General features: G+C 49.3%; 4 protein-coding genes across 4 annotated transcripts; 3 read left to right on the top strand and 1 right to left on the bottom strand.

The window, feature by feature from the left end:
* Positions 1 to 5207: 5207 nt before the first annotated feature.
* Positions 5208 to 5933, top strand: MAA_01586 (transcription factor Zn, C2H2; the record flags this gene model as incomplete). The annotated part of the gene is made up of 2 exons (XM_007819584.2): positions 5208 to 5663; positions 5718 to 5933. 2 exons carry the CDS (start codon positions 5208 to 5210, stop codon positions 5931 to 5933), a joined length of 672 nt encoding a protein of 223 aa, XP_007817775.2.
* A 1033-nt stretch (positions 5934 to 6966) lies between these two features.
* Positions 6967 to 7467, top strand: MAA_01585 (uncharacterized protein; the record flags this gene model as incomplete). The annotated part of the gene is made up of 1 exon (XM_007819583.2): positions 6967 to 7467. The coding sequence occupies one exon, from the start codon at positions 6967 to 6969 to the stop codon at positions 7465 to 7467; it is 501 nt and encodes a 166-aa protein (XP_007817774.2).
* Positions 7468 to 7524: 57 nt separating this feature from the next.
* On the top strand, positions 7525 to 8648 carry MAA_11530 (uncharacterized protein; the record flags this gene model as incomplete). Its single annotated transcript, XM_011413525.1, has 2 exons — positions 7525 to 7910; positions 8009 to 8648. The coding sequence occupies 2 exons, from the start codon at positions 7525 to 7527 to the stop codon at positions 8646 to 8648; spliced, it is 1026 nt and encodes a 341-aa protein (XP_011411827.1).
* Positions 8649 to 8756: 108 nt separating this feature from the next.
* Positions 8757 to 9611, bottom strand: MAA_01584 (uncharacterized protein; the record flags this gene model as incomplete). Its single annotated transcript, XM_007819582.2, has 1 exon — positions 8757 to 9611. The coding sequence occupies one exon, from the start codon at positions 9609 to 9611 to the stop codon at positions 8757 to 8759; it is 855 nt and encodes a 284-aa protein (XP_007817773.2).
* Between the last annotated feature and the right edge of the window lie 572 nt (positions 9612 to 10183).

A 10183-nucleotide genomic window follows, 5' to 3' on the forward strand; every position in this document is an offset into this window, starting at 1 on the left:
CACTGAAGCTTGACAGAGGCAATAAATAGTTGTAGATGAGCACTTGGGAAGGAGCTCATCTAAGGGGGTGTGTCGGATAATGCCTCTGTAGACTGAAGTCGCAGAGCTTGGTGTAATTGCTGGATGTCATAGCGTCGGCTATCATGACTAAACTTAGCCGAAAGATTCGGACGAAAGGAAGTTTTTTGGTATTAAAAGAGAGCTGCAGACGGAGTCTGCAGCACTCGCAACAACAAGAATAATGATTTTATCAAGAAGCTTAGTTAACATGAGTCTCATAACGTGACAAATAGACGTTGGGCTTGCTTCTTCCACAATATGGATCACGGAGAACATCGTCAATTTGTCGCCCAATTTTTGTATTTCAATTGTTGCCAAATCGTGAAGGGCTGAGAGTCCATATGATTCAGCAACACCAGCTACATGAAGTGCCGTTGCAAACTCGGACGCATGTCTCTCATTCATGGATTCTCCCCTGGGTTTGAGGCCGTTATACTGCCCAGTTATCAAGAAATGGACAAGAACATGGCCGGTGTCTAGAGTGACATCGTCGAAACGAATGGTACGAGGCGGCGACCCAAAAACTGTCGTTGGCCTGCATTTTGAAGCGAGCTTTGTACTGCTATTTAGAAAGCTCTGGTGAATGTGCAGTGGCCCTTCGTTTTGGAAGTAAAGGGAGAAGGTATCGCTGGCAAACGGGCTGCCGTCGCTGTTAATATCATGGCACAAAGGGTGAATTCATAGACTGACGAGCGCTCTGGTCTTGTGTCCACTTCGTGGTCGGCGAAGCCCGGCTCAGGGATCTGTACGAGCCCCGACACCTCTTTTCTAGCCATTGGTTTCGGATCAGTAAAGGCGTCGGCAAACCCCCCGGGTGCTTCAGAAGCTGCTACTTTACCATGGAAGCAAGAGTCACTATTCTTGTAAGAAGCAGAAGGTTGTGGTTCTAATAAATGAGGCACTCCCCTTGATCGTGAACTGATGCCCCAATTTGCCATTTCATTCACTTGGCACCCAAGCGCGCCGCCCCGGACGTGCAAGATGAGGGACGTCGGCGGATTGGATGACTGCCTTGGTGCATATGATACATCATTTGAACCCTGACGCGGTTGCTTCTGTAGGTTTATGGAATGCTACGCTACGGCCAGGAGACACGACCCCGGAGGTTGTACCTCTAACCTATCTATGGGCTCCCCTACGTGACGCCAGAAGGAGGCCCAGGTTCGGGAACGCGGGAGCTGTGGAGACTCTTGTTGACGTGGCCAGCCTCGCGCCAGTGCTTATAAGCAAATCCTCATACTGAAGTTTCGTAATATTTGTTAGATTGACGCCGAGGAGTGCCTTATCGGAATCTAGTCAATTCTCGAGGGCGAGTTCTAGTTATAACGATATGATGTGTGGCTGAGGATTTCGCGGGTTGGGCAGCAGCCCAACCCCGCTCCCACAACAATAATACAAACACAAGATTGAATCGATAAGATTATGAATTAATCATTATTATACGTAACCCATCGTGAATCAGAATAACCCGGGTGTATCTTGAATAATCGGGTATGTGAAGCCCAGAAACTCTTTCTTCTTTAGCGGGGACCCTCAACTTGTCGGATAAAACTGCCTCTGTTGATAGAACAAGCAAACTTGGTGTAATTTCCATCTGTCATAATGTCGGTTATCATGACTCAAGTTAGGCGAAAAACAGATTCGGACGAAAGGAAGTTTTTGATATTAAATAGACAGCTGCAGACGGAGTCTGCAGCACTCGGAACAACAAAAACAGTAATTTATATTCAAGAAAATAAGCTTAGTTAACAATGAGTCTCATAACGTGACACAACTCTGCGCCACTTAGATATCGAGATCACCATAATATCCACCTTTTGTTTCAGAAAGGTTGCTCCTTGCGGTTCCGTGCATTGGGTCATTTCTTGCTGGTCATTGGGACGGCGCTACTTGCTCAATTCAATTCAAGTGGATTAGTGAGGCGGATGGATGGAAGGCGACTGATACATGGGCGCCCGGGCGCCCATTCATAGGTATTTGACGTTTTCAATGACAACCCGATAAAATACATGTGAAAAGTTACAAAAAAGCTATTCTGGGATATATATCCACACAATACATATGGTAGTAGGTTTTTTTTACAGTTTTGAATTTTTATTTATTATATTTGGGTGTTTAAAGCTGTCATATTTATATTCGGGCGCCCGGGCGCGCGACTTTTGGGAAATCATGACTAAGCGTCTGGCTTGATAACCTAAGACTCTTCAAATTTGCCATATGCTTGGATATTAATAGTTTGAGAATATAGATATAGTTCTTTACATGCTGTGGAAACTTTTATCGAATTTTAAGCTATTTTTGTTGATTTTATAGAAGGTAAAACATAAAGAACTCTAATTGGCCGCCCGGGCGTCCATGTATCAGTCGCCTGAATGGAAGTATGGTGGTAACAAGAGGCTTCCCCACCCGCATCACAACACCTTCCAAGTTCTTGTGTCAACCAACTGTCGGATAAGGCTGCCTCTGTTAGTTGAACAAGCAGACTTGACGTAATTGCTAGATGTCATAAAATCATCGATATCAGTAGTTCAGAGGCTGGCCAGCCACCCTGATTTCATCAGGTGGCTGGGAAGTCTTCTAAACTAAAGATAAAAGACATGAACCCTTCTGAAGGATAGAAAAGAAAACAACAATAATTTATATTCAAGAAATAAGCTTAGTTAACAATGAGTCTCATAACGTGACACCAACAGACACACTCAAGTCATCTATTGCATCGGCGTTAGCCTAGTGCATCTCAACAGCTCAGCCGTTTACACAGAAGGCATTTGATGCGAGGAAACGGACGATAACTATCTGCAGCGGCAAAAACAGCTCGGAAATCAGGAATGCTTGGAGATATAAAGTCAGCTGTAGTTTGTTGGGCTGGCATCTTACCCAGAGCAAAGAGGCAATTCTAAGGTATTATGGTGAGGACTTCCACGTTTTTCTCAATATACCAATAATATTGAGGAACCTCAAAAAACTGAAGAGGAAGTAAATCTCGCCAACGGGCATCCCTGTCAAACCTGCACTACTCAGTAATGCAGGTCAATCAAGCGACCTGTACGGCGCTGTCTCATTGTGTACTCTGCCCTGGTGCGTCAAGGTAGGGTAGAGAACGACCGACGTGATACCCGCCCCGACACAAATTTGGCAAGGCGAAATGGACATTTCGCTTCTGCTATTACCACCATAATTGAAGGAGGCGGTGGATTGTCTTGGAGTGTGACAGAGAGATCATCTGGCGGCAGGAGCTGACCCGGCTACACACGCAGTTCCGATGCGCATGATTTCAGTATTGCTGGCGATTGACGAACGAGGGCACGTTGGAGCGGCCGAAGAACGATGTCAATATACGAGTGAAATGAACAATGTATGGTATGAATACCATGTGGGTGTTAGACGGGCTTTAATTGCTTATCGTAATGTAAGTTTGGGGTTTGGTCGCTCAAATCGACGAAGTGGTAAGCTTCGTGATTGTTTTCTCGGCTGATTCATCTAGCAATATCCATATCAGAACGATGGGAGGCCTTTGCGAATGGAAGGCCTAGCAGCCGCGCATCCGGATCGGAAAGCATACCTGTGGAACATGACTCTTGCCATGAGTCACAACTTTCACTCCGGTGTTCGGGCTCTATCTAATTTAAATCCAGAAAGCGAGGCTCGATACATGAGGCTTAAACAAAAAGCGAGAGAAAGGGGTCGGGCCGATCTTGTTTACCAATGTCGACCTCAAGGCTCGTGTGCATGACATTGATTATTGAAGCGCCATCTTCATCCACGCGACCGTACTGGTATAATTGGAGGACTTGAGAACTCCCGATTGGCTGTAACTATGTTTTCGTTTTATTTTCTTTTGGTGGAGAGACGGGGAAGGGGCGCTCCCTCATAATAGCCGCAACTAGGAGAAAACGGGTCACAGCATTCACGTGGTTCGCTCGTATGGGTGGAGTATGCTCAAGACATCAATTCGTTGAAGCCACAGAGCAAAAGCTTTTCCATGTCTGTTGAGTGTGACCAGCAATCGGGGGTTGGTCGCCGCTTCGGATCATGCCAGCGAACTAGGCGCGCAGCAGCTTATGCACATGTTGTGTGACAGCTCCTCAGCATCCCGCAGCTGCTTCAGTAACGTTGGACAGATGTACATGGAACACTTGTGTCGGCGGAATTCAGAGACACACACCCGCAAGATCGGTGAGTCAGTCAAGTCGTGCCAGAATGGGCGTCGGGACTACTAATGACCGGTCACTGGCAAGTTGCGCTTGTCTAGAGTCAACGATGCACTGTTGTTCTCTCAACGATGCAAGCTTCAGCGGAAACAACAGCGCGAAATCAGTGGTGTTAACATTTAAACCAGACTGCGGTCTCGACACTCCCCTTTCTGCAAAACCTCAAATTCCAGTCCTTGTTGAGACACTTCTGCCCCCCACACAATCGACGTAGAGGGCTTTCAAAAAAAAATAATAATATAAAAAAAAATGAAAGAGAAAAGAGAGAGTCAATCATGCGTGCATAACATCGCCGACTCAAGCGCCGAGACACCAGCTCTTCTGCGAGAAGACCCAACCGCGACATGCAACGAGGATCGACCATAGAAATTTCGGTAAATTCGTTAAGCTAGATTGGCTACGTATCTGTATCCGAGGTTTCTGGCGGCCAAAGATGTAACAGTGCTTGATCTCGACGAAACGTCCCGTAGCATCTGTTACCCTGTTACTACATGTATTCCTCCGCAACCGTGAAGTTCACTTAGCATCTGTACACCCATTACTGGATGACTACTGAAGATGAGGTGGTTACGACTAGCTTGACTTACCGGGCGAGCGTCCAAGTAGCTTGAGACACGTTATATGGTTTTTTGCAAAGTGTGCAACGTTGGGTTGCAGAATTCACCCAAGATTTAGCAGCATGTCTTTTTTTTGGGGGGGGATCACGTTCAGAGGTTAGTTAGGTGGTTGGGCAGGAGTGCACTTTAGCTTCTCGAGAGGACTAGTGAACGCATCAGGCCTCCTCCATTGAGCCGAACGTTGCACGCATCCTAGACAAGGAGTCGGGCCATTTGTCCCTAAATCTAAAGGCTGCAACCCTTTCTACAAATGGCATCACTTAAGAACCAGACGTGCGTGTTTTTGCCAACATGCAAAGACCACCCGGCTGAAAAAAAAATGAGTTTCGACTGCATTGCATGCGACCGTTCTTTCGGCAGCGAAGAGGCCCTGGAGCAGCACCTACGAGGCGCGCCAGTGCATGCTCCATCGTTCGAGTGTAGTACTTGCGACCGGTCATTTGGCAGCGAAGAGGCCCTGGCGCAGCACCTTCGTGATTCCCGAGCTCATACGCAAGCCGCTGAAACTCCTTTGGATATTTTTTTCCGGAGTTTCCCGGACTTTGACTATAATCCTTCTCTACCACCGGCTACGACATACGCTTATCTCCGGCAGCATGAAGGTTGGCGACGTGGCGACGTTGATTCAACAGATGCTTGGGACAGATATCAAGATGCACTCGAAAGCGAGCTGCGCATGTGGTACGGATCTGAGGACGATTTGACTGCGTGGCATGCACTCTGTCGCGCTATCGGTATTAATCCGCTTCCGAAGGCATGCAAGCATTGTGAAGAGGTTTGAGCCCGACATAAGCACTACTTTACCTATCCATGTTAACTTGCTGTATAGGCTGTCCGAAGAACGCACGTTAATATTATTGATTTGATTGAGTGGGGACGGAAACGTGGAAATGCCGACCACGAAGTTCGAACATTTGAGACTGAGGCAGAGCTACGAGCTTATACTCAAAGGACAGCCAAAATATTCCGCAACACATGGCATCAAGAAGATAGCAATGTTGTCATGAGACATCTACTTCGAAAGATTTTTCGATGTAGCTTGTAAAATTGAAGAGCGAATGTTCCCCAGAACAACAGGCATCGTATTTTGCAGGACTCAGTACCCCGTCAGTGACCAAATCCGAGGCAATAATTTCTACGTCGCGCTGTTGGCTTGTTGCCTGCTGTGTAACCCCAAGTGGTGCTGATTTTCGTATCTCGTATGACGTGGCTGATTGTTAGCTTTCGAATTCAAGCGATTTGCCTGGCATTGTAATCATCTCGGGCAGCAATGCATCTGCTTCGCGTACCAAACGGTATCTTCGATTTCTGTGGTGGCGAAAACTGCTATGTTTAGATGGTCACTACTTTGACGGGTTATGAACTCTTCTCCTAAACGCTCTTCTCAGAGGTATGCTACACACCAAGTTAGGAGATCTCTCCAGACTGTGGCTGTTGGTCATCATTCATGTCAATCGAATGCTCACGTATCTTGGATTGAGGGGGAGACAACGAGAAAATAGTGGCTTGCAGCTTCCGGCGCAGGATCAGGCTTGGTCAATCTGTGCATGTATGTATGAGTTGTAACCGATTATTGGTTGACTCAAAAACTCTCGGTGTCCCTTGTCCGGTCAGAATTCTCTCACATCCTTGCCAAGGCTGCTGCCGCAGTCCATCCTCCAGTAACCAAGAAATGGAAATGACGCAGCAGCGACGGTATAGAAAAACCCTCCGAATGAATCAGAGGCTGTCTGGCAGCTTGCCTTCAGAGAGAAAAAACAACCACCGTGACCGGCACACAGTGTCTAGAAGGGCGACCTTCCAATTACATACAGCTCCTTGGTTCCGAAGCGAACTGCAGGCTGAAGTCATCCTCTGTGCTGTTAGTGCCAAGGTGGGCCAAAAGCATAAAGCGTGGTCGAGGGCCCTGAAAAACTGATTCCACTAGCAAGCTGCTAACAGCTGCGAGGTCGGGAGAATTTTACAGGGGAGAATTGTTCTGCACAGACCACGGTTGCAAAGCCGCCCCTTAAGGGTATGTCGTTCCCTCTTGTTAAACGAAGCCTCTTACACTTACAACCCGCACTACTGTCTCAAGGATGGGCTCTCCGGCTTTCAGGCGATTTCCAGATCCATTTTCCAATCCAGCTCCAACCCCAGCGAGCTTCGACTACATCAATGAGGGCCAGGATCTGGCAGAAAGTAGCAAAGGCAGTCGCCTGCTGAATCTCCCCGTCGAGATCCTATCAAAAGTCATTGAAAACTTTGATCCTATCGCCGATCAGGAGAGCCTTGCATGCCTTGCCCTGGTTAACCGAGACTGTGGTCAGCTGGCTCGGTCTTGCCAGTTCCGCTCCGTAAAGCTCGACTTCAGCAGCCGCGCGACCTCCCTCGCCGGTGTTCTATTCCGAGAAGCTGTAGAGAGGTCGAGACACCACGGTCGTACGCGGCTCCCCTCGCTTGGCGCATGCGTCCGCCATGTCAGGGCCAGCAATATGTATTTCTGGAGGCAGGTGGATGCTTTAAAAGCTGGCCCCTTCAGCAGAGACGGCAACCATGAAGACGACCGCGAGCCCATGACGGACCTGCAGTTCCAGTAGTGGCGCGACAATGTTTCGAATCTTAGCCAGCGGAACGCAGACATCTACGAACCCAGTATGCTCTTCGCCATCTCAACATTGCCGCATCTTGATATCTTGGATATGCACGAGCTCACTGTCAACCAATACGTCCTTGATTCCCTGACCGCCTCGGCGTGCAGACACCTCCGTGTGAAGCTTTCCATCGAAGACATGGGCATTCGGATTCCAGCTCTAGTTTGGCCGCTAGAGACACTCAGTCTCGATGTTAGCTGGAACTTTACTACATGGTGCCACTCGAAAAGCAGCAACATGGATGCATCCTTCCTATGGGAGATCCTTTTGCGAATGTGCTCCCAGAGCCTGCAAACTCTGCGAATGGGGCACCAGGCGCTTTACGGTAAACCGATGAAACCGATCTCGTTTACCTTAAAGTTCCCACGGCTCCGATTTCTCGAGATCGCGTGCGACCTGCATTCGTCGGCGCTTCAAAGTCTCCTTACCAACAGCTTGGAGGCGCTCTTCGTGGATTATAGCACCCCGGCTACGAGGAATTACCTAGACGGCAGGGCCAGATTCGGGATCTCAGCCTTCTCGTCTGGACAGGCTTTGAGATTCCAGACGATGCATCTATCCGGATGCTATCGAACAACCATCAGCGAATCACCGCTTTCGGCACGCAATACGCTCAGTCGGCTGCGTTTCTAGACAGGGTCCTTCCCGTGCTCGCAGACTTCGACCACTTAACAGTCCTCTCAATGGTCTGGGACGGAACCGAAATCCCGGAATCTTCCTCGCATCTGCTTGCTTTCCTGGTCTCTCTCAAGCACCTGCATATAAGCGCTGGCAATCAGTCGGGTTGGAGACGTAATTGGGAGATTAGCCACGACTCTCTGTGTTCTGTCTTGTCACCTCTTGAAAGGCTGAAGAGCCTGTTGTTTACCCGAGACTCGTACGCGAGAGACTGGGGTCCACCTGTATTCCAGCTCAACCCGGATTCAGACTACTATCACACTATCGGCTTTTCGTGGAGCAGCCATATTACGACGATGAGTCGGTACGTTACTGCATACTCCAGTGTCTTTTCCAACCTGCAGTTCATGTTTTTAGGGCAAGTTCCCTTCAATATCGACCCGGGTACTTCGATTGATGGACCGAGAAATGAGAACTTCGAAGCGGGGAAATACTTGTTTGGGATTTGAATATCGGGGGATGCTCGGAAGTTTGTCGTGGCTCGCAAGTACGTGTTCGGCAAATCCACTGCAGGGGCTAGTCCTCAGTGGACGCGCACCTTTCTAGAGCACCTTGGGCTACGCTAAATGAAAAGGCCTGGTGGGAATGTTCGTGAAGGAACTGGGAACCCAGCCGAATCTATAAGGGATAACCAGGATGGACGAGCTTGCGTGGCACCGTATCGCAATAAGGAGACGCCGGTTTGCATTCGCGAAGAGAGCCTCCCATCCCGTCCGGCACATCCAGTTGCTCACGAGGATGGGCGACAGCGGCTCCCTGGCCGTACGAGCGCTGGGTCGTGCAGATGGCTGGAGCGGCGAAGACAATGACGCACTGGTGAGGCGCTGTAGCTCGGCGGCACAGATGGCTTCGGCTTGCCTGTCTAACTCGGCGTCCTTCACAGCCAGGAGAGCCAGGGTAGGCTTTTCTACGGCAGAGGCGGACACGCGCCAGGCGGCAAGGATGTCACCGGGAAGCCAGCTCTGAAAGAGGATATTGTCCTGAATGTGATCTCGCAGCCCGTCCTGAATGTGGTCTCGCAGCCAGTACCCGGATGACCTCCTTGCCATGACCTCGCGGCGGTGCTCCTTCTTTAGGTGTCGAGATAAGAGATCATAGCTTGTGGAGCGGAAACGGTAGTAGGAGCATGCAGCAGCTCTCTGCAAGGCCAAGTGCGGGTGCTGCAGACAACCGCCTTGCCTAGGCGGCAGCTGGCGAGGACCTGGGAGCTGTAGCGAGTTGATCAGCTTGTTAGGCCCCATCTCGTCTTCCTCGAAAGGCCATGCTTCTCCCCGAGGTGCCGAGACACACGGTCGCCATCGGCCTTTAAGGCGAAGCCACACTCTATACAGATAGTAGCCGGTTCTGGTTGATACAGGTAGAGGTCGAGTAATGCAATGCGTTGTGCTTCCTCTGGTTGTAACTGCCGGCATATCTGGGGCACCGGCTGTGGGCCGCAGGGTCTTCCCATAGTGTCAGATGGGTTCAATGCCTTTTAAAGAGGGCAAAGGAAGAAAAAGGAGAAGTCATGTATGTATGGTAGTGTACTCTAGTCCTATTCCCGGACGCGCGGCACTATACTCGGACGCGTGCAAACCTTACAGGCCCGGCATGGCAGTGTAATGTGATTGGCTGCATGGGACAATCTGGGAACGGGCCCCGTTTCGAGAGATTTGGGACGCGTCTTGCGAAGCGCAGGGAATATTGGGCAGGAACGGGGCCCGTTTACGTGAGTGATTTGAACAGGGGTGGGGGTACGGTGGTGATTGGCTGAGAAGTCGGAACGGGCCCCGTTACGGTAGACACTAATTGAGTAGAGCTAGGCTAACCGCTAGACACTAGTCTTGTTTACTTGGTCCTTAGCCTACAATTGGCAAGGAATATGGAAGAAATAAATAATGCTAATGTAGAATTAAATATCTATATCTAGCGCACATAAGGACAAGTTTCCACTTCTGTAATGTGTTGTGAATTACTAATTTACCGCCCAAATCCTATTAACACC

The sequence above is a fragment of the Metarhizium robertsii genome, assembly GCF_000187425.2.
Source record: "Metarhizium robertsii ARSEF 23 chromosome Unknown MAA_Scf_9, whole genome shotgun sequence".
Classification (NCBI taxonomy): domain Eukaryota; kingdom Fungi; phylum Ascomycota; class Sordariomycetes; order Hypocreales; family Clavicipitaceae; genus Metarhizium; species Metarhizium robertsii.